The sequence below is a fragment of the Rhipicephalus sanguineus genome, chromosome 5 (genome assembly GCF_013339695.2).
Source record: "Rhipicephalus sanguineus isolate Rsan-2018 chromosome 5, BIME_Rsan_1.4, whole genome shotgun sequence".
NCBI classification, from domain to species: domain Eukaryota; kingdom Metazoa; phylum Arthropoda; class Arachnida; order Ixodida; family Ixodidae; genus Rhipicephalus; species Rhipicephalus sanguineus.
The window spans coordinates 168,685,514-168,712,987 of NC_051180.1; the positions used below are offsets into that span (position 1 = coordinate 168,685,514).

The 27,474-nt window shown below is 43.2% G+C and overlaps 1 protein-coding gene across 1 annotated transcript; it reads left to right on the top strand.

Moving 5' to 3' along the window:
• The first annotated feature begins 411 nt into the window (after positions 1-411).
• LOC119395082 (uncharacterized) lies at positions 412-3,826 on the top strand. Its single transcript, XM_037662374.2, has 4 exons — positions 412-673; positions 2,067-2,127; positions 2,194-2,356; positions 3,706-3,826. Exons 1-4 carry the CDS (start codon positions 479-481, stop codon positions 3,824-3,826), a joined length of 540 nt encoding a protein of 179 aa, XP_037518302.2. The 5' UTR covers positions 412-478.
• The last annotated feature ends 23,648 nt before the right edge of the window (positions 3,827-27,474 follow it).

Consider the following 27,474-nt stretch of genomic DNA (forward strand, 5'->3'; position numbering starts at 1 on the left):
TGTGTCAGTGTATCCTTCAACATTTCAGGATTTGTTAGAGGGTACAGTTGTTGGCACAGGAGTTGAGACGTTAATGTGGAAGCTCGAAAACTGCATCAACAACAAGAAGAGACCAATTGCGCATAAGCTGCCTGCGGAAATTGATGACCCAGACTCATTCCAGCCACGTCCACGATCTAGACGTGACTCCTACGGTTGTCTAGCATGGCAACCAGAGCTGCCAAGTGGAGATAATATGTTGGCACAACGGGAGAAGCAGCAGCAGCTCCTTTGTGAGCATGCTAAAATGTACCCCAACAAGCAACTTGTCTGTCGTTTGATGATAGAGACGTATGCATCTCAAAGACTGACCATTAATCACTCAAGGAGTGTGACAGAGGTTAAAAAAAACTGGCCATTTTTGTTTACTGAGGACTGTCTTCTTGAGCATTCCAAGGAGCTACTTGGTAGTGAGGTTTGCCAAAGACTTGATGCTAGCATGGAAATTGTTGGGCTTCGTGTATATCGCTATGCTTACAGTCAGATAAAACGGCCAAAGGTGAAGAAATGTCTCGAAGAAATAGAACAAGCAAAGAACCGTCTGAAGAGTGTGACACCAGAGCATGAAGGTGCACCTGTTCTCCTCCTTGCCCTGCTTGACGAGGATGAAGAGCTCATCTACAAGACCGTTGAGGCAAGCTTAAAATTTTCCCTTCCTCTCCCATTTGGCAGGAAAGTGCTTGTGCATGCAGAATGCAGATGTTCATTGCATTTGTGTGTAAAAAAGTCCACTTACCATGACTGCATTATTTTACCGGCAGTATGTTACCTCAATGTATTTCAGATGGTGATGTTTAAAATCTGTCATACATTTTGCAATCTTTTTGATCTTTGCACATCATATGTTTGTTCATGCTAGACTGCTCTGAGACTTTCGGAGTAGGTATCGGGAAAAATGCAGTAGAATGGCTTTAATATATAGTCTTAAGAACTATTCTCGCGAAATTGTCCAAGGCCTCATCCTACAGAATATTCGGCGTTGGCGAGGTCAATGCAAAATCACAAACACGTATCTGGCTGTACACTGATTGGTCGGTGAATTCTGTGGTGTCACGAGGCTGCATGAAATGACTTGGCAGGACCAGCCAGCTCATTTGAAGTCATTGAGATGGCAGGTCGAAATTGGGTGTCGTGCCCTCTGCAACCTTTGGATTCCTCTTGAAAGAAGCTGCTCCTAAGGCACATCCGTATACGGCTTGGTTAAAGGGGGGCTTCATATCTTTCTAGTCTCGCGGACTATAACTTATGACTGTATGCTAATGAGTATGCGCGAGATGATGTAGCAGCGTAAATTAAGGGATTATTGAGTAGAAAAGTGCATGTCATGTATGCGAACGAGGGTCCGCAGATAGGAGACGTTAATGCGATTGCACAATATTCTTTAGAGCCCATTAGGAGTCGCCCAAACTTTGGTGGTGACAAACTTTACATAAAAGAATATCTGCTTAGTCTACCTTAGTAACAGATATGTTTGCGACTGCAACCATTAAACGTTTCCGTACTCTTTAACGACATTGTTCTCGGCCCGATTCCATGTGTTAATGCAGCTAACAAAGTCAGTCTTCAGAACTGTTTTGTCTCTTGCATGCGGTTTATCTTGTCATTTTTTATATTACAGTTGGCATGCAATGGAGGAGTAATTACTTAAAATCTCGCAAGTACAACCACACGGCTACTCAGGAAAGTGCAGCGTTCATGCGAACTTCGCATTTGAATAGAAATTGGTCCCAGTCGCATATCTGAACCCAGAATCTTCATCGATTGGTCGTCGGTCTCACTCATGCCCCGTACCTTTGTTCGTTGGGTGCTTGACAGACGCAGCCATGCTAACAGCTGCTACGTCCAAATATGCTGCATGTCTCGCCATGGTTGAACAAGATTTTGAAATGAGTAGAAACGCAATTGCTTTGCATAGTGTATGATCGTGTACATTTGAACACGAGTTGCCACAATCTCATTTTCATTTCACACAGCATGATATTAGTTTTTTAATGCCTTCCATCTGTCTTGCTATCCTCATTTCGCAGGAGACCGCCCATGACGATGACCTAGGAGACATGCCCTTGACGCCCATAATATGTATGAAAGGTTAGATTTTGGAATCGTTCACCGTCTCATAAAGCACTGATGTTTGTTTGTTGTCTTTTTTTTTAGGACCGGGTCTTTTTGAGGCAGAAATGTTCACTGTCTGTGTGGATGGTGTTGCTCTATTGACTACTCAGCGGGCCGCAGCTTTCAAAGCCATGTTTCTTTTATACTTTGTCCTTAACATCGAGTATCCACCTGAAGTGGCTTTGACATTGGAGTTTGTGCAGAGGTGAGGGCTTATCCCCCTTATTTTTCCTAATATATGTTTGCGTTAACCTGTTGCACTTCTTACAGTTCCAGATATTTTAGAGTCATAGCTGGTTACCTTTATGCCTTTACAGAAGGAGGGGGAGAAACGTTTTAAAAATTGTGGTTTCTAGTGATTTTGACCGATTACGGACCGCGAAAGAACGGGCTGTTTTGGGAAGTGCTGGAAATATTTTTAGTATTGTTTTTTCCACTGTCTTGCTATAACATATTGCAAATTGAGCTATCAGGGATTAACTAAAGTTTTCCTAAAACTGAAGTTGGAAGCGCTTAAGCGTAAAAGGACCACGAAATACCAGAATATTCAAGATACCATACATTTTCTCCTCTTCGAGACAAAAACAGTTGGCAGACTTATCCACAACCTTACTGATTTTTTTACCCGTATTCAACCCCCAAGAGAAGATTCATGAAAATCTTGAAAAGCGAATTTACTTAGCATTTACTGTAAGGAACAGTATGCATCTAATTTTCTTCTATTCGTAGCAAAGCTTGTAGTTTTCTATCGGAGCTTTCACGGCTCATCGTGTGTGTGTTTAGTTGAGGGGCAGTGTAGGAGTGCAAGCTTGCTAGGCGGCGAAAGATAACACGCGTAACTAACAGGCGCAAGCTGGCAGCCGATATGGCCGGGCACTGATTTCTCACAGGGTTTGTGACATATTGCGATCAGATAACCTGTCCATATTGGTACGAGCTGCTCATCCAGGCTTTTAATCTAAAGTGGCAAGGTGAAGGGGATCGAACCTTCCAGGACCCTTGCATCCCGAGTCAGACACTTTACCTCTAGGCAATGCAGCCGCGATTGTATGGTTTGGTTAAAGCAGGCGTCTATGTCCACATCGGGCTGTATTTCACGTAACGTTTTAGCTTGCGACTGCATGCTAATGGGTATGTGCGAGATAAGAGGCGCAAATGAAGGATGCGGAGTAGATTTATAAAAGAATTATGGGCTAGAGCAGCTGGCAGATAGGAACCTTTAACGCTGTCATGTCATACCCTTAAGAAAGGGAAAATAGGCAACCACCTGTTTGTAGCACGAAGCCACAAATAAATCCGTACGGATTTCTCAGAAATTTAAGCTTCTTAGTTGCCGAAAATTTCGTTCAAAAGAAAAAACTGGCGTGGCACTTGTACCTCGCTCTCCAAAAATGATTTTTTTCTTTTATGTTAACAGCATTATAGTCAGCCATTTTGATCATTTCTCGTGATTTGTTTCATCTATGCTTCAGACAGCATCTAAGCTTTCGGAGTACACATTATTAGCCCGGTGGCATTTTTAGTTAATTAATATCGACTCTTGGTTTCTTCAAGGGCAATCGCGGGAATCAACCCAGAAAGAAGCACAAAGGCACGGCGAACATCAAAGAAGCAGTATTGTTTGTCCCCAAAGGTGGCTGCCCTGGCGAATGCCCTGGATCAGTACAAGTTCTGATCTTGTGTTTGAGCTTGAATAAAAAGTAAAATTTAGAAGTTCATACCGTTGCCTTCAAATTCATTAGTGAATATGAAACACTGGTTTTAATGCTAGCACCATGCTTGCCCAATTGCTGCTGCATGCTTTTGCAGATAATGGCACATAAACTACAAGTATGCAAGTGTTAGTCAAAATATGTACTGAGTTTAGGAGAGAACAAAACACATTTTCTCTGCAGGATAACAATCCAACATGTAAACAAAATAAAATTGTGATTGCAAAATAATTCTTTTAACACCAGATATGCAAGGCAGAGAAAATTTGTGTAGAATTACAGAAAAAGCATTAAAAGAAATATTGTGTGCGATTACAAAAATAGTATGTTATTTGAACTCTGATTTAGGGAGGAAGAATTTCTGTAGGATAACAGAAAAAGCATTAACAGAAAGATTGCGTGAAAATGCAAAAAGCGTGTTTTTTTAAGAATGGTGCCATAAACAGAAAATCTCTGTAGAAGTACAGAAAACCAATGACAGACATTATATGCAAAATTACTGCGAAACGCAAAACAGAAAACAAACAAGAACAGAACTGTTATGTCACCAAATTTGCCATGCATTTTCTGTTTTTTTCACAAAAAATTTTTTACAGTGTGCACATTTTTTTCTTTTACCTGCTTTTGGTTGACCACGTTAGCATTGTACCCCCCCCCCCCCCCCCCACACACACACACACCACTGTAATGCCGTATGGTCCTGTGGGAATTGTAAAAAATAAACAATGAAATAAGTAGTATAGTATATTAAGGGGATAGGAATGGGAACGTAGGGTGACGAGAAGGGAAATGAGGAGGGAAAGGAGGAGGGTGGAGAGTAAAGCATAGCATTGCAATGTACAGTATAGTATAGAAAAGGGGCTGAAGGGAAGTGAGGGGGAGGGAAAGGAGCATTTTAGATGGTGGTGGAGATGATGGTATAGTATAGCGAGGGGTGGGCATGAAAACCTTGTTCAGGAGGAGGGACAGGAGGAGGGGAGCGCCACGCGCTCCGCTGTTTTCTCACTCTTCGCACCACTAGCTGCCCCAACATTTTTTTTGCTTGTCATCACGCCAGCGTTGTTAAAGTCACTCGTCGCGGAGTGATATGTGCTGCATTGGTGTATGGGAAACTTTGCTCTTTAATCTGATTAGCAGAGGAACGTTGGGGTTACTGAGTGCCGATAAACTAACAACCTTACTTTATACGAGGATAAGCTGTTGAACGCCTTGCCATCGCCATCAGTGCGTCAAGTTTCGAGAAACGCTGTAACCTTTTTCATCGAAATATTCGTGATTTAAATAAGAATATAGGAACTCGTTTTCAGTAGGTGTGCCATAATGTGCACTCTGTTGCTAAAGCGACGGTACCACAATTCGAAGGATCATGACGCATAGCGATGAACTTTGTAGGCGTTCCGGTATAGAGTGCGCATTTATGGCTATTTATCTTTCGCAGCGGTTTTTGCGAGCGTCTTCATATACGTATAGAGATAGTCTATTTAGTGTACTCAGACCTATTGAGCACGCTCCACTGAGCCGCGGCTAATCGTAGACGCTCCGTAAGTAAACATGTTGCACCCCATCAGATGTGCATTTCAACGCCTCATTACGCGGCATCCATAATTAAAGAGCCGTTTGCTACCGAGAGGCCTAATCAGAATCGCATTTAAGAGGAAGCCATCACTCTTCCTCCCGCTATTATTGTTCTCAAAGAATTACAGTGCCAACCTCAGTAAAAAAAAATCGCGCTATCAATCGTACATTCTTGCCTGTTACCTCTCAGACAGCCTTTTAATAACATTTCATGTTTATGCGATGCTTAATGGGTGGTTGTCTTTTACATTTGCCAGCCTTTAGCAGGTCACGGCAGCGTAGTACATTAAAGATAGTTCATAATGATTAAATGGTAGAGAGACAGAATCTAGAGAGAGAGCCGGATATTCTAATGGGAAGATGTAGGACTTCGTACTCAATGAAAGGAGCGAAGGACAGGAGAATACAAAAAAGAAAACGGAAAACTTGGGAGGCCGACAGGATCCGTGCCTACGCTACAACTAATTGCTGAATATAAAAATCAGTAATGAGATAGAAAATTTTAAGATAAATCTGTTGTGTGTTTCAAAAAGATTCGTCGACGATAACATGCGGAAAGGGACCCTATACTGCGGCAGTGTGCTGTTTTGCAAAGTACGGATGGTTCATGCAGGTCAAGCAGGTGGATTGACGACTATAGGTAAGTGCAAATACTCGAATTCCGCTAACAAATCCTGCAGCTGGTGCTGTTCAATTTTCACGTAATACCCTAGTTACACGGCCACGCTAACCTCAGTTACGACGAACCTCAGTTAACCGGAGTAAACTACGGTTAGCGCCAACTGCAGTTGGTACGTGAGTTGTTCTTAGTTTGGGTCCGTGAAGCAGGTCACGTGACACTAAGTTTCGCGATTGAAAATATAAACGTTCAGTTGGTTTACATAAAAAATACGGTCAAATCTAATGTATTTCATTTAAAATAAATCCTTCCTCCTTGCATCTGCAGTCCCCGAGCGTATTCCATCAAGCGTTTTTACAATGTTTGGCTTAAGTGAGGGCTAGTCTCGCAACTATGGGCGAAGTCAACTTACGGTCGGTGCGAAATCCAAGACAATCCGTTGCTTGATACGTTGTTTGGTATCGTCGTGTTTGGTAAGTAGTTTGTTTTGACGGACTGTTTCGCGTGTCAGCGCTTCTGTTCTCGAGAAAGGCAAGTGTACTTGCTTTCGGGAAGACGTTTCAGCCTCCAGTGGAGCCACGCTGCCTTCGACCACCGACTTGGGTGCCGCCATTTTGTTAGTTAGCTTCCTTAACTGAGGTGGTCAACCTCAGTTCCGAGCAACCACGGTTAGTGGGATAACTGCGGTTAGGCTTTCCGTCTAACTGGATGTAACTGCGGTTTAAGGAAACTGAGGTTTGCCGTAACTAAGGTTAGCGTGTCCGTGTAACAAGGGTATAAGACGCACGCCCAAAGCAGACGTTTAAGTACAACGCATTTGTTTCTTGGAGCAGATTATGCAGCACTCTAAATTGGCCCCCCGATTTCCTACGCAATAAACAACGAGACAGTTTTGGAGTTCACTATGCCAAGTTGGAAGCGCGAGAATTCACTTCAGTACATCACATTACGACATTTATTAGAACTCCAAAGACGTACGCAATGGTCTTTCGATTTATTCTGTTTGCAGCGAGGCGAGAATGTGGGTGAGTTTTAAAAGCGAAAATGGTGAAACCAGAACTACCTTTAAACAAAAATTTATAACAACAGTTTTCCAACCTCCGTCACAAAAACAAACGTCAACTAATAATGTATTTCAACACCAGAGCTCAGAAGGCGCTAAAATATTACCTACCACGACCGTTGTGCCTTCACTTGGACAATGTAACTCTATGCGTAAAAACGATGACAATTATATCTGCAACGTAGACACCATGTGTAGTGTGACAGCACTATTGATAGAACTAATATATTAAGGGGCACCTTTGGGGAAAGCTCGGCTCAGCTGGACTGTACATGTATAAGAACACTGTACATGTATAAGAACACTTGCACATGTATAAGAACAGTTTATTTCACACTACGGCTTTAATATCGTCATACCAATTGTGGGCAGTTTAGATCTGTACAGCGTATGAGCCAACCTCTTATGCAATACTTATCAAAAAAAGAACTCTTGTAATGAAATGAAAATGGCAGTGCACATCGTTCACAAACCAAGAAAGATATGTATGCTTTGCGACCTTGCCAGCTCACGTAAATGCAGCCATGTGAGATCGTGTCGAACGCGGAAGAGCTTAAACGGCCTTCGTGGCCATTAGGTAAGCCGCAGGTGTAAGCAACTGTCGAACAACCGAACGCGTGGCCGGCCAATTTGTCATTTATACGCGCTGTTCCTATCGAGCGCCCACACGTTTGCACTTCATCGATATCAAAGCGCCTCTCGCAGGCCGCGAGAAACTGAATAAATTATTCATCATCGCTCGCATCCTAAATCACTGAGCGCCCGCAGTTCGCAGAGACAGCTAGGCAGCCCTACGTCCTTTCATGCGGCAACGATCTTCGCAAAATGTCAAAGAAAAATAGAAATTGATCATTGTAATCTACAGCTTAAAAGCGATGGAGGATCGATCGCCGTTCGCGAAGGGAGAACAAGTGAAAGGAAAAGGAATGCGTTAAGACAGGAAGCTCTCAAAGAAGTTTAATAATAGTATTAATGTGTGCGCTCTTAAGTGTCAAAACCACGAGGTGATTATGAGGCACGGCGTAGTGGAGGGCTCCGGAAATTTCAACTATCTAGCGTTCTTTAACGTGCGCTGACATCGCACAGTACACGGGCCTCAGGAGGAAGCAATATAAACGGAAATTAAAACATCTGGAAGGATAAGGGGCTGCCGAAAATTGTCGGTTCGCGACTGATGTAGTCACATTTCCGCACCTACTATACCATTCCTGTGTCCGAGTTCGCCCTCGCTGTGGCAATCGCTGGCGCAATAAATAATTTCTGCGATAGCGGTCAACGAATCCGCATCCGTTTCCCGCCGGAAGTCTGAAAGCACCCCGCTCCACGTGACGTCACCGTAAGCGTGCCATCTGCAGCTGTTGAGGGGAAAGGCTGGAGTAATAGAATCACTGGGGGAAGGGACAAACGCGTCGAGTCGGGTTGCTGCTACCGCAGCTCGGTGTCGGCGAAAACTTTGTGACACCCGATCGACGCCGTCCCGTGGTGCAGGCAGAAGGGAAAGGAGGTTGGGGCAATGAAGGAGGGAGTGAGGGTGGGTGTGGCGACGGAACCGCACTCGTCCAAACATGGACCCCCTGTTGGGAGAAGCGCTCAAACAAGCTCAAAGCTCTACATCCAGCGCGGCCGCAGCATGTGCGCCCCCCCCCCCCCCATTCCCCCTTTCACATTGCTGGGTCGAGCGCGCGTGCCGACGACGCGGCGTGTAGCCGATAAGCCTCGGGCAAATGACGGACCCACGCGTTAATTGCGTCCTTCGATCGGCTCCGCATGCGAGGGGCAAAAGTGGGAGAGAGTTTAAGCTTGCGTTTACCCGCCAACACGGTCATAATGCAGTGCGGCCGCGACGCTTCGTGTTCGCGCGACCACGACGGAACAAAGAGTTCCAGCTCTGGCGCTTCCTTATCGCTCCCTCCGCACCCTTTCCCCTTCCCGCCGCATCCCGTCCAATCCCCGTCAGCCGTTTCTTTTCCCCAACAGCCGCTGCCATCTGCGCATGCACCTCGGCTTCTTCGTCGAACTCTGTTGCTGCCGGCAGTCTGAGTGCAAAAAAGAGACCAATGGTGTAAGAAGCGACGAGTTCGGCAGCAGGCAGCAGCACGTCGACCCGCGGCGTCTTCGTGCCACACACCGACGTGTGCACGCACGTAAGACAATGCCACTGTCGTCCATGGTTGCGTCACAGGGGACCCGGGCGAGCCTTGGGGCCTTCGCTCTTGCTGCTTCCGCTTCCAACGCACCACACTCTCTTTGTCTTTGAGGCTCTGTTTGGATGCCTTCCTTCTCTCGATCTCCGCTTCCATTTATCTTTCTATCTCCATTTTCTTCTTTTTTTTTCTTCGCGTGTCTCGACTGGGACTTTGCCTGCGGCGGAAACGACCTGTTGGCATTGTGTGGAAACGCGCTGACTCTGACGTTGAAGACGCGATTGCTTGTGGAGAGGGCACAGAAGACGTGAAGACGTTGAGGAAGTATTTCTTCTGAAGCTATTCGGAATTATATTCCCGTCAGTTTGCGTTGCCATGCTGTATAGAAAATGCTACAATTTTTTTTCTTAACTCACGCACGCGACGTGTTGCTGCTCATGCGCGTGTTCGGGCTTTGCTCGGAAAACGCAGCGTCTGTTAAAAAAGAAAAATGACGTGGACGTGTCAACAATACCATATCTCATATCGAGTTTAACGGGCTCCCTGTGTTTTTAAAATTTATATTTTCTTTCCCCGAGCGTATCATCTTTGCAACGTGCAGACTCTGTCAATATCGCTCCGGCGGGCTCTTAATTAACCCTATTGTCTCCTCTGATTATCTTTCCTGCGTCAAGCTGTCTGATGCAGCGTTTCCCGGTCGTCAACGTGCTTAGCTTATCGAGGTGTCGCCGCAATGCGTCATTAACTCCGCTAAGCAATGATTCTCAAGCGAAGAGTCTTGCGACCCGTCTTTCAAGCAATGCGCATCGCGCCAAAAGAAATGCACAGTCACTCGACGGTGTCGAAGCTCGCTAGCAGATAATTATTCGCGAAGACGAGAGACCGCTGTTCGTTTCTCACGGGGGATCGCAAAGTCGGTTTGTTGCTTACAACATGCGAGTGAACACTAAGCAACGAAGAGATAAGATAAGGATGCCGCGAAATCTCCTTATCAGTGACAATTAAACCAGAAAAGTTCGGAAATGTCGTTCTCGTGTGTTCTCGTTTATTACTTATGTTATTTAAGCTTATAATGCAAAGAGATCATGCAAAATGACTATACTTGGAAGATGCTTTTAGCTGTTATCTATTTGAAATCGCTTTTAAGCCTGGAGCGGGTAGTCGATTCTTGCTTTTGCATTTACGCATGCTTCCATTTTACTTATGGGCCTACATATAGCGTAAGTAGCGTACCACTAAATTGCCTGGTCGTATGAAGTAATGTAATTGTGATGAATGAAGCGGGACATGCATATATTCAAGGATTTCTCTTTCTTATTTTTAAGCGGTCATGCTAGACCGGGTTCTGCCGATACCGCTTTCGGTCGAGCTTTTTCCTTTTTTATATGCTTTCGCCGAGACCAATTTGGCCGCGTCCACGGAAAGAACTGGGGTGCTGTGCTTAGATATCTTTCATTAGGGGGAGAGTGGAGGCGCTCGATTAATTAGTGAGCTTCATTTGGGGACGAAGACGACGTGCACATATTTTGTAATCACGTGCCATTCGGCTAGTACGCGACCCGGTAACAACTGGGACCGACAATTCGTTCGCAGAGCCAGACGTGAGCAGGAAGACATATTGCACTCGGATCTGTCGAGCGTCGCACTATTGTGCCACTATGGGAACACGCGCAAAGAGATATTTCTCTTTTGGGAGCTAGAATGCGCCTACAGAATACCGTAACGTGGACGCCTTCTCACTGAAGCCACACCCCAGTTCTAGTTTATTATTACTATTTTTACTCGTGAGTTGCTGCAGATCCGCTCTTGACTGTATTATTGATTGTTTCGAACGTTCCTTTGTAGACTACCACTGGGGCTAGTCGCGGTAATGAAGATGAAAAGTAATAACTATATTCTATCCTGTGTTGGAAAATGATCCGAATATGTTTGCAATCTACGTAATGCATGTAATAGAGATTACTGAAGAAATGGAGAATGAACGGTCATTTAGTTAGGCGAGCTTCCACGTGCAAAGACCAACCCAGTGAACATGTTGAAAGGAGCAGTGTAATGACTAGTTCTTAAATTTAAGAGCATACATGCGATATGATTTATGGGGCTATATGAATGAAAAATTAACTACTACCGTGAAATGGAAACGTCGATCTCACTAATGCGTTTTTATAGCACGTTTAAGTGCCTACACAGCTATCTGATCCTTTACTACTGGAAACAGCCCATATCGATGAACTTGAACATCCGTGCAATGCAATAATAATAATAATAATAATAATAATAATAATAATAATAATAATAATAATAATAATAATAATAATAATAATAATAATAATAATAATAATAATAATAATCAATCAAATCAATCAAACGTTTATTTAATGTGCCCAGGAACAACCGTAAGGTCTTTGTACTGGCGCACGAAAAACAAAAAAAACAAAAAACAAAGGAAACATTCATAATAAAATATCAGGGATAAAAAACGTTACAAAATTGCACATATACAACTATGCGCAGGCAGAAAAAAAAATATCAACAGTGTACAAGGCTATGTAAGTACAGTGCAAAGCTCGGAGCAGAACAACGACTGGGAGCTGTGAAAAACATCGAGCTCCAAAAAGTAAGCATTGTAAAGACGTTGTATCCTGCCAATGGTCGAATGTTCACAGAGGCAGGCGGTTACATGAAAAGGTCTACTCTCTCTGGTCAGCTTACGTGGAATTCGGAAATTAAGACAGTTGAGCAGTACAGGGCAGGATATGATACCATGCACAAGAAATAACAGATCAGCGCGATTTCGTCGGCAGCAAAGTGATGGCAATGATAATAATCCAGCAGCGTTAGAACGAGATCCAGAGTCATTTCTAGCGAAACGATGGTTGTAAATGCTTAGGAATTTTTTCTGGACTCGCTCAATGGCGTTGCTGCTGGAATTAGGAATGCCATTCCAGATCACAGATGCATACTCTAGTTGAGGAAGACATAGCGCGGTGTACAATGTTCGGAAGGGCACAGGAGAACGGAATTATATATATATATATATATATATATATTATATATATATATATATATATATATATATATATATATATATATATATATATATATATATATATATATATATATATATATATATATATATATATATACTCGGGAAATTTCGACCATATGGGACCGAATTCACAAAACTTCTCTTCGTTCAGCCGGCTTCGCTAATGACAAGTCCCACATCCTGATGGATGGATGGAAAAACTTTATTATGGTCCCTCGGAACGCGCTCTACCACGTGGGCTGAAATATTCTCTAGCGAAAATTTTTAGCCTTAGACGTTTTTCTGAATACGGGCCCTGGTGTTCTTGAAAGTGCATTGACATCGAAATCGAGCCCGCGACTTTCGGGTCAGCAGCCGGCCACCATAACCATCGTACTGCCGTGGCGGACATCCTTGCAATGCAGTCCCTCTCAGTTGGTGCATTTCACGTGTTAATAATATCTCTATTTCTTAATGTTAGTTAATGTAATATATGAAAATGCACTGAATGTTTCTTTTGCTTACTTTATGTGTTTATTTTCTTTACAAAGTGAAAAGTAAAAAAGAAGCTTTAAAGATGTCAATACAATTTGAATGTATAGTACATGAACAAAGCGTTATTATGATAATTAATTAATTAATTAAATTGTTTATTTATTTACAGCGCCCAGTGGTGGTCATTAGATTAGCGGGTGAGGAGGTTCATAGCACGTATCGTTCGTAATGCGAAAGATGGGCATCTAATAATGGTCGATTCCACGAAAGATCGAAAAAGGGTGTATATTTGATGTTTCCGATTTTCCTGATAATTTTGTATGTTGTGCACATATGACTGCACAGCACGAAATCGCAGTTCGTTTTCAAATAAAAATTTTTTTTAACACAGGAAAATTCGACAAGTGTCGCCGGTTGACGACGACCATTTTACGAAGAATGCGTTTTCGTAACTTCGGAACCATGCTGGCAGCCACTGAAGCTATATATTACAAATATCTTTCTTTTTGGCGGAAGTAGATGTAAAGAGGAAATAGCTCTTATCATTTCATGGAATTCTGAGTAAATTATGTATTTTTAAAAATTCACGAAAAACGCTGCGTTTTTGAAAATCAGTCAAATTTGCGACGCTATGGCTACTTCTGTGAACATCTTAGCTTGTTCATATTTGCAGTATGAATAGGCCTTTATATGAATAATGAACCTCCGCATTTGTATTTCTCTAATAATTTTCAAAGTAGTAAATTTTCATGCTCGAAACACCAAAAAGAGAAAAGTGCTCCTCCATTCAAAAATCTATAATAAAAAAAACCCAATCTCAATTTTGTTCAAAGTCCCCCAAAATGTTCTCAATGGACTGCAGAATGATATTCTGAAAAAACATGTTGCATCATTTTTATTACAACAAAAGCAGAAAATGTCAAACATTGTGTTTTCAGAGCGTGGTGGCTACTGCGCAAAGGACATCTCTAGTAACAAGAAAATACAGTAACACGTCTTTTTTCTTTTCTGAGCTTCGCTAAACAACAGTAATGATCTATGGTCGGAAATTGGGAACTGTTTTGTAAAGAAAAAGACCGTTCCAATTAAATGCATTCGCGTGGTTTGCGACTTCACGCCAGTGTTAGACATCCCTCAGTCCACAGTATGCACTTTCAGTTGTAGCCTCCTTTTCTTTCATCTATTTCAGTTGAGTATAATGCATGTCTTGAGTGCTAAAGAACGCATTCCCTCCATGCGTCTCTTATGATGATGTGCTGTGCCAGAATTGAGAGATTGGTATAAAAGCCAAGGTCTCTTCATGAATGGAAATGAATTTCTGGAGAGCGGTCGCCAAGAGGTGTGGTTTTTGTTGGCCCAAATGTGTACGTTGTCAAACCTTATGTGATCAATGCAGAGTTTAAAAAGAATCGATTACGTGAAGATTGGTGGCAGCAGTTCTGGCCACGGACAAAACACGTTTTGTTTGCATTGCATCTGCTTTGTTTTGCATATCCTTCTTTCTCCTGAAGGAGTGCTGGCAGATCTGGTTTCCCTCTTGAATTGAGCGCGCATCCTGCTTCATGACTCTCTGCAAAAGAGTCTCGATCCGATATCTTCTACGTAACGAAAATTCTGCTGCAGCGGAATTTTCTTTTTGTGCACCATGAGGCAGTCCGTACAAAATCTCGGCCATGGCTATAACGCCTACCCATAGCCACCTTCAGAGCGTATAGGATAGTGATCGCATCAAAGTGAAGCACAATTTGGATGCTTAACTTCTATCTCAGGTGGTGTTTGGCTGACTGGCACAGCCGTACTCGTTGCTGTCGTCTGCTCAGGCGGGCGTCCATCGCGCCGCCCTTTGCACCTGTCCGCCTAACGCATGCTACTCCGTTTACACGAGTGCTTGTAGCGCGGGCCACACGATCCGCACGGTGCGGATCCAGAGACCGGGAGGGAGAGCGACGAGCGGTGAAAAATGTATCGTGTAACCAACGCAATCGACACCCCAGCTTTTTCTCGTGCATAGCGACAAAGCCTGGCAAACAATGTGTGGCTGCTGCGCTTAGGTTGCACTGCGGTACTCGCCGTTCACCACTGCCGCCATTTGCGATTTCTCACATTCTTACAATGCGTGATCGACTCAGCTACACATATTTCGCGTTTAGCTTCGTTACTTTTATATAAGCGCATTTACTAAAAAAATTATCCAGAGGAATGAAAATGTCCGTGCTGCCCGTCGACGAGGAATGTAAGTGGTGTCGCAAATGCATTTAATTGGAACGATCTTTTTTTTTCTTTACAAAACAGTTCCCACTTTCCAACAATAGATCATTACTGCTGTTTAGCGAAGCTCAGAGAAGAAAAAAGACGTGTTACTGTATTTTCTTGTTACTAGAGATGTCCTTTACGCAGTGGCCACCACGCTCTGGAAACACAATGTTCGACATTTTCTGGTTTTGTTCTAATAAAAATGATGCAACATGTTTTTTCATAATATCATTCTGCAGTCCTTTGAGAACATTTTGGGGGACTTTGAACAAAATTGAGATTGGTTTTTTTTATTACAGATTTTTGAATGGAGGAGCACTTTTCTGTTTTTGGTGTTTCGAGCATAAAAATTTACTACTTTGAAAATTATTAGAGAAATACAAATGCAGAGGTTCATTATTCACATAAAGGCCTATTGATACTGCAAATATGAACAAGCTAAGATGTTCACAGAAGTAGCCATAGCGTCCCAAATTTGACTGATTTTCAAAAACGCAGCGATTTTTCGTGAATTTTTAAAAATACATATTTTACTCAGAATTCCATGAAATGATAAGAGCTATTTCCTCTTTACATCTACTTCCGCCAAAAAGAAAGATATTTGTAATATATAGCTTCAGTGGCTGCCAGCATGGTTCCGAAGTTACGAAAACGCATTCTTCGTAAAATGGTCGTCGTCAACCGGCGACACTTGTCGAATTTTGCTGTGTTGAAAAAATTTTTTATTTGGAAACGAATTGCGATTTCGTGCTGTGCAGTCATATGTGCACAACATACAAAATTATCAAGAAAATCGGAAACATCAAATATACACCCTTTTTCGATCTTTCGTGGAATCGACCTAATATTTAATGCAGTAACTGATGCAACGTTACACGAAAAATTAGCTCTCTTAACCATGAACCGAAGGTGTCTACGTCAACTCTACTATGTAAAGGAAATATTTTGTCTTAAACAAAGCAATGCCTCGGCCATGAATTAATATCTTGAAAAAATATGGCAACGCTACACAGACGAGGAAGAAGCCACACTACGTTGACTGACAATTCTTTTAATTTTTTAACCAATAGCAATATGCAGAACAGAAGATCACGCTGTTAGTAACGTCCCAACAATACTTTCAGGTAATTATGCGGGCTGAAACATTTTGTTTATTCATCACAAAAAATTCACTGATGATTACGATACTGGCTAATGCGAATTGTGAGCGTAGCTTCGTATTGGGGCAAGACCAACTGTGTTTGAAGTTGTGGCTTTCCACGAGGTGTCGACTACGCCATAAGCTATAATTTTTGTGAAGCACGACACCACCCACTACGCCACTATTCGTCTTTCTGCGGATAAGTGAAGTACCCGCTACACATCTGTAAAGTATCATGTGCACTTTGTTGATGCTGCGTGTGGCTGATGACGGTGAAGAATTATGGCTGAGCTCTTTGCAGTCGGTGGGAAACATTAAACCACACACTCGTTGCGCAATTAGCATTGCGTGATGACTGGTTATTAATTTACTCTTCTGCCACGCTATATTACACAAGTTAACGCGATTCCTGGACCGACATGACGCCTGTATAGGGTCTTTTTGCAAATGAGTTTCAAGCACCAGTGTGGTTCTGTGTGGTAGAATACACAACTGCCACGCAGAGGGCCCGGATGCAAATCCCATTCGATCCTATTTTTTTTTCTTATTTTATTTTTTCATGTTTATCGTTACGCCACCGACGGCGACAGCAACGGCGACGCCGCTCAACGCAGGAACTTGCGCCTAAGAGCTGCGCTCTAAGGGTGATAGATGTCTGACTTACTCACGTGGCTTAATTCATTCGCACGTGATGCGCTTTCACTATCTGGCAGTTCATTTGGTTTCCATTGCTAAGCAGTGCTCAGGCTTGCTGAATGCGGTTCGAACTGGCAACATGCACAGCCAGTTTGAGCTATAGCTGAATTCCTGACATCGAGGTGGTGCTTCATGCGACGCAAGTTAATGGATCATTCAGTCTGACCGCAATTCGTTTAACGCCTGCTCGAATGAGTCCACCCTCTGTTTTTGGCCAATACTATCGCAAACACATATATGTATGGTGGTGCTGTGACAGTTTCATACGGCAATTTATTCCGAGGCCGTGGTACCTTGGGGCTAAATGAGCGTTTAAATAGTCATTTTTGTTTTCATTTTTTCATTTTTCGGACAATACAAAGGTATTGCCCGCGGTCTAGACGAAAGGAGGTGGTTTGCCTCCTGACGTGATGCCATTGTACTCTTGCAATTTTAGCAGCATTTTAAATAAATAAAGCGCTTTAGAAATTTCCCCCAACGTAAGTAATCACAAAGTGATGTACCTACATAATATCAGTGTTTTAGGTTTTATCTACACAGCATACGTAGTACGCTCTCATACAAAAAAAGTAAGAAAGGAAACTCGGAAACTGCATGACAGCATGCGTTGCGAGAGATGAGGCCGTAATTCCGGCATAGCAGAGCAGATTGAAACAGGTACACACTGCAAATGACGTTTCTGTATCACAAGAATCATAGCGACTGATGGTCGGGAATATTGTCAGGCAATTATTTAAACGTGTACCAACCAAGTAGTCCAGCAGCACTGATGGCTCGTTTTTTGTTTGCCGCAGAAGCATCTCACTGCCGGTCAGAGAGAAGTACATCTGTTTATTGATTGATCTATCGCAAACAACGCGTAAAAAAACTACGCTATAGCGAGCACACGCCTTTTTTTTTTTTTTGAAACAGAAGCATGCAACCAACGACGAGCAATCCAAAGCAAATGACACAGCAAGAAAGCTAAAAATACGAGAAAAAAAAAAAGAAACGCGAACAACCATGCAAGCAACGAAACAACCCTACCGCAACAACGCACGTGCAAGAACCTACTGCAAGAAAACCTACCGCAAAAAAAAAAAAAAACACCGACAGAAACAGAGCTCATATACGCAGCGTCGAATTCAACGAAATTTCGGCGGTTTACCACACTATGTCGTGCGAAGCAGTGACCCGTGTCTGCAGCTCCCAACACCGTTTAACGTTTCCCTTTTCAACAATGCCCACCTTCACTGAACCCACCGCCTCCGCTATGCTGTCACCGCGAGGATTGGCTTCTCAGTCGCACTTCATCGCGAAGGACGCTCTCCTCTGGCCAAGCACGCGCGCTGACAGACGAGATTGCCGCAGCGCTGTTGTGTATATATCTAATACACGTGTGAGCGTGTGAATGTTCTCGACGTTCTTTGTGTATTTGGTTTTCCGAACGACCACGGCCAACAGCCGGCGCGACCCATCGTGGTCGAAGCCGGATGGACCGCCATGTCAGCCGTTGTGTTCGTGCGCTGCGCGGATCTCTCGCGATCGAAGCTCAACGCACGTCCTCTTCGCAACTATACGAACTCTACACGAGAGCGGGCTCTGCCGCCGCAATGACCCAATTGGACACGGCTGGTCTCCGTTGGTGTGTGTGTGTGTGTGTGTGTGTGTGTGTGTGTGTGTGTGTGTGTGTGTGTGTGTGTGTGTGTGTGTGTGTGTGTGGCACGCCCTCGCCCCCGGCTGTACTACTTATAATGCGCTTCAGGAGAGAAGGAGAGAAGCGTTGGCGCTATGCCCCGCTGTCACACAGCTACCCCCTCCCCGTTGTTCCCTCTTTCATACCTCCTCCTCCTCCTCCCGAACCCATCCTATTCGCAATGGTTGCGTTCCGCTGCCAACTTATTTCTTCCGTTTGTCTGTGCGAGCATGCTTGAACGTGTTTGTGCTTTGTACACAGCGCCCTCCAACGCAGCTTGCTGCGTCCCCCGCGAGCACCCGGTATCGCTCCGATGCTTTATTTCGCTCGTTTTACTTTCTCTTTCATGCTTGTTTTCTCTTTACGGCGGGGGTGCCTCGCTTGCACTCACCATCCTCCTCTCCTATTTTCTTTGTTTTTGTTTGAAACGCGCGCGGCCATCCCGTGCAGAACACGCTGTGGTGGTGATGGAGCGCGGCTCATCAGAGACGAGGACGGCGATCATCGCGGAATGATTCAGAGAAAGAGCAGGAATTAATGCGGCCCTACGATTGCTGTCGCGAGCAACGTGCAATTATGACTTCGCGGGGGTGAAGAACGCCTCCGATCGCAGTAATTGACGATCGCCGGGGCGCTCGCTCGCGCAGCGCGCCTCTCTCGGCGGACGCTTGTTACATTGCCTCCTGCATCCGCAACCCCCCGATGTTGATGGTCATTTCGTGTTACCTCTAAGCGCGCGTTTTATTTCTTTAACTCGACGGGATGAAAATTTACCACCCGGTACAGCTGAGGTTCGGCATACTGAGCTCGTCGGCATGCAAATGTGAAGGGAGAGGCAAGAAAGACACCGGAGCGCCCATAACGTAATGTTAGCGGTTAATTTCTTCCCAGTGGGGAACGGAAGAAAAAAAGAAGGAAATAAATGGGAAGAATACAAGGAACAATTCTCTATGACTCAAAAGACCCGCGAGGAAGTACTTAGATTCTAAGTGATACCATTACGGGGCAAAAGTGGAGAGTTTAAGCTTGAGTTACCCGCCACACACGTCATAATGCAGTGCGGCCGCGACGCTTCGTGTTCGCGCGACCGACGGAACAAAGAGTTCCAGCTCTGGGCTTCCTTATCGCTCCCTCCGCACCCTTTCCCCTTCCCGCCGCATCCCGTCCAATCCCGTCAGCCGTTTTTTCCCCAACAGCCGCTGCCATCTGCGCATGCACCTCGGCTTCTTCGTCGAACTCGTTGCTGCCGGCAGTCTGAGTGCAAAAAAGAGACCAATGGTGTAAGAAGCGACGAGTTCGGCAGCAGGCAGCAGCACGTCGACCCGCGGCGTCTTCGTGCCACACACCGACGTGTGCACGCAGTAAGACAATGCCCTGGTCCATGGGTTGCGTCACAGGGGACCCGGGCGAGACTTGGGGCCTCGCTCTTGCTGCTTCCGCTTCCAACGCACCACACTCTCTTTGTCTTGAGGCTCTGTTGGATGCCTTCCTTCTCTCGATCTCGCTTCCATTTATCTTTCTATCTCCATTTTCTTCTTTTTTTTTTCTTCGCGGGTCTCGACTGGGACTTTGCCTGCGGCGGAAACGACCTGTTGGCATTGTGTGGAAACGCGCTGACTCTGACGTTGAAGACGCGATTGTTGTGGAGAGGGCACAGAAGACGTGAAGACGTTGAGGAAGTATTTCTTCTGAAGCTATTCGGAATTAATTCCCGTCAGTTTGCGTTGCCATGCTGTATCGAAACTGACTACAATTTTTTTTCTTAACTCACGCACGCGACGTGTTGCTGCTCATGCGCGTGTTCGGGCTTGCTCGGAAAACGCAGCGTCTGTTAAAAAGAAAATGACGTGGACGTGTCAAACAATACCATATCTCATATCGAGTTTAACGGGCTCCCTGTGTTTTTAAAATTTATATTCTTTCCCGAGCGTATCACTTTGCAACGTGCAGACTCTGTCAATATCGCTCCGGCGGGCTCTTAATTAACCCTATTGTCTCCTCTGATTATCTTTCCTGCGTCAAGCTGTCTGATGCAGCGTTTCCCGGTCGTCAACGTGCTTAGCTTATCGAGGTGTCGCCGCAATGCGTCATTACTCCGCTAAGCAATGATTCTCAAGCGAAGAGTCTGCGACCCGTCTTTCAAGCAATGCGCATCGCGCCAAAGAAATGCACAGTCACTCGACGGTGTCGAAGCTCGCTAGCAGATAATTATTCGCGAAGACGAGAGACCGCGTTCGTTTCTCACGGGGGATCGCAAAGTCGGTTTGTTGCTTACAACATGGCGAGTGAACACTAAGCAACGAAGAGATAAGATAAGGATGCCGCGAAATCTCCTTATCCGTGACAATTAAACCAGAAAAGTTCGGAAATGTCGTTCTCGTGTTGTTCTCGTTTATTACTTATGTTATTTAAGCTTATAATGCAAAGAGATCATGCAAAATGGACTATACTTGGAAGATGCTTTTAGCTGTTATCTATTTGAAATCGCTTTTAAGCCTGGAGCGGGTAGTCGATTCTTGCTTTTGCATTTACGCATGCTTCCATTTTACTTATGGGCCTACATATAGCGTAAGTAGCGTACCACTAAATTGCCTGGTCGTATGAAGTAATGTAATTGTGATGAATGAAGCGGGACATGCAATATTCAAGGATTTCTCTTTCTTATTTTTAAGCGGTCATGCTAGACCGGGTTCTGCCGATACCGCTTTCGGTCGAGCTTTTTCCTTTTTTATATGCTTTCGCCGAGACCAATTTGGCCGCGTCCCCGGAAAGAACTGGGGTGCTGTGCTTAGATATCTTTCATTAGGGGAGAGTGGAGGCGCTCGATTAATAGTGAGCTTCATTTGGGGACGAAGACGACGTGCACCATATTTTGTAATCACGTGCCATTCGGCTAGTACGCGACCCGGTAACAACTGGGACCGACAATTCGTTCGCAGAGCCAGACGTGAGCAGGAAGACATATTGCACTCGGATCTGTCGAGCGTCGCACTATTGTGCCACTATGGGAACACGCGCAAAGAGATATTTCTCTTTTGGGAGCTAGAATGCGCCTAAAGAATACCGTAACGTGGACGCCTTCTCACTGAAGCCACACCCAGTTCTAGTTTATTATTACTATTTTTACTCGTGAGTTGCTGCAGATCCGCTCTTGACTGTATTATTGATTGTTTCGAACGTTCCTTTGTAGACTACACTGGGCTAGTCGCGGTAATGAAGATGAAAAGTAATAACTATATTCTATCCTGTGTTGGAAAATGATCCGAATATGTTTGCAATCTACGTAATGCATGTAATAGAGATACTGAAGAAATGGAGAATGAACGGTCATTTAGTTAGGCGAGCTTCCACGTGCAAAGACCAACCCAGTGAACATGTTGAAAGGAGCAGTGTAATGACTAGTTCTTAAATTTAAGAGCATACATGCGATATGATTTATGGGGCTATATGAATGAAAATTAACTACTACCGTGAAATGGAAACGTCGATCTCACTAATGCGTTTTTATAGCACGTTTAAGTGCCTACACAGCTATCTGATCCTTTACTACTGGAAACAGCCCATATCGATGAACTTGAACATCCGTGCAATGCAATAATAATAATAATAATAATAATAATAATAATAATAATAATAATAATAATAATAATAATAATAATAATAATAATAATAATAATAATAATAATAATAATCAATCAAATCAATCAAACGTTTATTTAATGTGCCCAGGAACAACCGTAAGGTCTTTGTACTGGCGCACGAAAAACAAAAAAAACAAAAAACAAAGGAAACATTCATAATAAAATATCAGGGATAAAAAACGTTACAAAATTGCACATATACAACTATGCGCAGGCAGAAAAAAAAATATCAACAGTGTACAAGGCTATGTAAGTACAGTGCAAAGCTCGGAGCAGAACAACGACTGGGAGCTGTGAAAAACATCGAGCTCCAAAAAGTAAGCATTGTAAAGACGTTGTATCCTGCCAATGGTCGAATGTTCACAGAGGCAGGCGGTTACATGAAAAGGTCTACTCTCTCTGGTCAGCTTACGTGGAATTCGGAAATTAAGACAGTTGAGCAGTACAGGGCAGGATATGATACCATGCACAAGAAATAACAGATCAGCGCGATTTCGTCGGCAGCAAAGTGATGGCAATGATAATAATCCAGCAGCGTTAGAACGAGATCCAGAGTCATTTCTAGCGAAACCGATGGTTGTAAATGCTTAGGAATTTTTTCTGGACTCGCTCAATGGCGTGCTGCTGGAATTAGGAATGCCATTCCAGATCACAGATGCATACTCTAGTTGAGGAAGACATAGCGCGGTGTACAATGTTCGGAAGGGCACAGGAGGACGGAATTATATATATATATATATATATATATATATATATATATATATATATATATAATATATATATATTATATAATATATATATACATATATATATATATATATATATATATATAATAATATATTATATATATAATATATATATATATATATATATATATACTCGGGAAATTTCGACCATATGGGACCGAATCACAAAACTTCTCTTCGTTCAGCCGGCTTCGCTAATGACAAGTCCCACATCCTGATGGATGGATGGAAAAACTTTATTATGGTCCCTCGGAACGCGCTCTACCACGTGGGCTGAAATATCTCTAGCGAAAATTTTAGCCTTAGACGGTTTTTCTGAATACGGGCCCTGGTGTTCTTGAAAGTGCTATTGCCATCGAAATCGAGCCCGCGAACTTTCGGGGTCAGCGCCGGCCACCCATAACCATCGTACTGCCCGATGCGGACATCCTTGCAATGCAGTCCCTCTCAGTTGGTGCATTTCACGTGTTAATAATATCTCTATTTCTTAATGTTAGTTAATGTAATATATGAAAATGCACTGAATGTTTCTTTTGCTTACTTTATGTGTTTATTTTCTTTACAAAGTGAAAAGTAAAAAAGAAGCTTTAAAGATGTCAATACAATTTGAATGTATAGTACATGAACAAAGCGTTATTATGATAATTAATTAATTAATTAAATTGTTTATTTATTTACAGCGCCCAGTGGTGGTCATTAGATTAGCGGGTGAGGAGGTTCATAGCACGTATCGTTCGTAATGCGAAAGATGGGCATCTAATAATGGTCGATTCCACGAAAGATCGAAAAAGGGTGTATATTTGATGTTTCCGATTTTCCTGATAATTTTGTATGTTGTGCACATATGACTGCACAGCACGAAATCGCAGTTCGTTTTCAAATAAAAATTTTTTTTAACACAGGAAAATTCGACAAGTGTCGCCGGTTGACGACGACCATTTTACGAAGAATGCGTTTTCGTAACTTCGGAACCATGCTGGCAGCCACTGAAGCTATATATTACAAATATCTTTCTTTTTGGCGGAAGTAGATGTAAAGAGGAAATAGCTCTTATCATTTCATGGAATTCTGAGTAAATTATGTATTTTTAAAAATTCACGAAAAACGCTGCGTTTTTGAAAATCAGTCAAATTTGCGACGCTATGGCTACTTCTGTGAACATCTTAGCTTGTTCATATTTGCAGTATGAATAGGCCTTTATATGAATAATGAACCTCCGCATTTGTATTTCTCTAATAATTTTCAAAGTAGTAAATTTTCATGCTCGAAACACCAAAAAGAGAAAAGTGCTCCTCCATTCAAAAATCTATAATAAAAAAAACCCAATCTCAATTTTGTTCAAAGTCCCCCAAAATGTTTCTCAATGGACTGCAGAATGATATTCTGAAAAACATGTTGCATCATTTTATTACAACAAAAGCAGAAAATGTCAAACATTGTGTTTTCAGAGCGTGGTGGCTACTGCGCAAAGGACATCTCTAGTAACAAGAAAATACAGTAACACGTCTTTTTTCTTTTCTGAGCTTCGCCTAAACAACAGTAATGATCTATGGTCGGAAATTGGGAACTGTTTTGTAAAGAAAAAGACCGTTCCAATTAAATGCATTCGCGTGGTTTGCGACTTCACGCCAGTGTTAGACATCCCTCAGTCCACAGTATGCACTTTCAGTTGTAGCCTCCTTTTCTTTCATCTATTTCAGTTGAGTATAATGCATGTCTTGAGTGCTAAAGAACGCATTCCCTCCATGCGTCTCTTATGATGATGTGCTGTGCCAGAATTGAGAGATTGGTATAAAAGCCAAGGTCTCTTCATGAATGGAAATGAATTTCTGGAGAGCGGTCGCCAAGAGGTGTGGTTTTTGTTGGCCCAAATGTGTACGTTGTCAAACCTTATGTGATCAATGCAGAGTTTAAAAAGAATCGATTACGTGAAGATTGGTGGCAGCAGTTCTGGCCACGGACAAACACGTTTTGTTGCATTGGCATCTGCTTGTTTTGCATATCCTTCTTTCTCCTGAAGGAGTGCTGGCAGATCTGGTTTCCCTCTTGAATTGAGCGCGCATCCTGCTTCATGACTCTCTGCAAAAGAGTCTCGATCCGATATCTTCTACGTAACGAAAATTCTGCCTGCAGCGGAATTTTCTTTTTGTGCACCATGAGGCAGTCCGTACAAAATCTCGGCCATGGCTATAACGCCTACCCATAGCCACCTTCAGAGCGTATAGGATAGTGATCGCATCAAAGTGAAGCACAATTTGGATGCTTAACTTCTATCTCAGGTGGTGTTTGGCTGACTGGCACAGCCGTACTCGTTGCTGTCGTCTGCTCAGGCGGGCGTCCATCGCGCCGCCCTTTGCACCTGTCCGCCTAACGCATGCTACTCCGTTTACACGAGTGCTTGTAGCGCGGGCCACACGATCCGCACGGTGCGGATCCAGAGACCGGGAGGAGAGCGACGAGCGGTGAAAAATGTATCGTGTAACCAACGCAATCGACACCCCAGCTTTTCTCGTGCATAGCGACAAAAGCCTGGCAAACAATGTGTGGCTGCTGCGCTTAGGTTGCACTGCGGTACTCGCCGTTCACAACTGCCGCCATTTGCGATTTCTCACATTCTTACAATGCGTGATCGACTCAGCTACACATATTTCGCGTTTAGCTTCGTACTTTTATATAAGCGCATTTACTAAAAAAATTATCCAGAGGAATGAAATGTCCGTGCTGCCCGTCGACGAGGAATGTAAGTGGTGTCGCAAATGCATTTAATTGGAACGATCTTTTTTTTTTCTTTACAAACAGTTCCCACTTTCCAACAATAGATCATTACTGCTGTTTAGCGAAGCTCAGAGAAGAAAAAAGACGTGTTACTGTATTTTCTTGTTACTAGAGATGTCCTTTACGCAGTGGCCACCACGCTCTGGAAACACAATGTTCGACATTTTCTGGTTTTGTTCTAATAAAAATGATGCAACATGTTTTTTCATAATATCATTCTGCAGTCCTTTGAGAACATTTTGGGGGACTTTGAACAAAATTGAGATTGGTTTTTTTTATTACAGATTTTTGAATGGAGGAGCACTTTTCTGTTTTTGGTGTTTCGAGCATAAAAATTTACTACTTTGAAAATTATTAGAGAAATACAAATGCAGAGGTTCATTATTCACATAAAGGCCTATTGATACTGCAAATATGAACAAGCTAAGATGTTCACAGAAGTAGCCATAGCGTCCCAAATTTGACTGATTTTCAAAAACGCAGCGTTTTTCGTGAATTTTTAAAAATACATATTTTACTCAGAATTCCATGAAATGATAAGAGCTATTTCCTCTTTACATCTACTTCCGCCAAAAAGAAAGATATTTGTAATATATAGCTTCAGTGGCTGCCAGCATGGTTCCGAAGTTACGAAAACGCATTCTTCGTAAAATGGTCGTCGTCAACCGGCGACACTTGTCGAATTTTGCTGTGTTGAAAAAATTTTTTATTTGGAAACGAATTGCGATTTCGTGCTGTGCAGTCATATGTGCACAACATACAAAATTATCAAGAAAATCGGAAACATCAAATATACACCCTTTTTCGATCTTTCGTGGAATCGACCTAATATTTAATGCAGTAACTGATGCAACGTTACACGAAAAATTAGCTCTCTTAACCATGAACCGAAGGTGTCTACGTCAACTCTACTATGTAAAGGAAATATTTTGTCTTAAACAAAGCAATGCCTCGGCCATGAATTAATATCTTGAAAAAATATGGCAACGCTACACAGACGAGGAAGAAGCCACACTACGTTGACTGACAATTCTTTTAATTTTTTAACCAATAGCAATATGCAGAACAGAAGATCACGCTGTTAGTAAACGTCCCAACAATACTTTCAGGTAATTATGCGGCTGAAACATTTTGTTTATTCATCACAAAAAATTCACTGATGATTACGATACTGGCTAATGCGAATTGTGAGCGTAGCTTCGTATTGGGGCAAGACCAACTGTGTTTGAAGTTGTGGCTTTCCACGAGGTGTCGACTACGCCATAAGCTATAATTTTTGTGAAGCACGACACCACCCACTACGCCACTATTCGTCTTTCTGCGGATAAGTGAAGTACCCGCTACACATCTGTAAAGTATCATGTGCACTTTGTTGATGCTGCGTGTGGCTGATGACGGTGAAGAATTATGGCTGAGCTCTTTGCAGTCGGTGGGAAACATTAAACCACACACTCGTTGCGCAATTAGCATTGCGTGATGACTGGTTATTAATTTACTCTTCTGCCACGCTATATTACACAAGTTAACGCGATTCCTGGACCGACATGACGCCTGTATAGGGTCTTTTTGCAAATGAGTTTCAAGCACCAGTGTGGTTCTGTGTGGTAGAATACACAACTGCCACGCAGAGGGCCCGGATGCAAATCCCATTCGATCCTATTTTTTTTTCTTATTTTATTTTTTCATGTTTATCGGTTACGCCACCGACGGCGACAGCAACGGCGACGCCGCTCAACGCAGGAACTTGCGCCTAAGAGCTG

Coding starts and splice junctions, on each gene's coding strand:
- LOC119395082 (XM_037662374.2), top strand. CDS start 479: ATGGAAATTGTTGGGCTTCGTGTATATCGCTATGCTTACAGTCAGATA. Junction 674..2,066: donor TCATCTACAAGACCGTTGAG/GCAAGCTTAAAA, acceptor CTCATTTCGCAG/GAGACCGCCCATGACGATGA. Junction 2,128..2,193: donor GCCCATAATATGTATGAAAG/GTTAGATTTTGG, acceptor CTTTTTTTTTAG/GACCGGGTCTTTTTGAGGCA.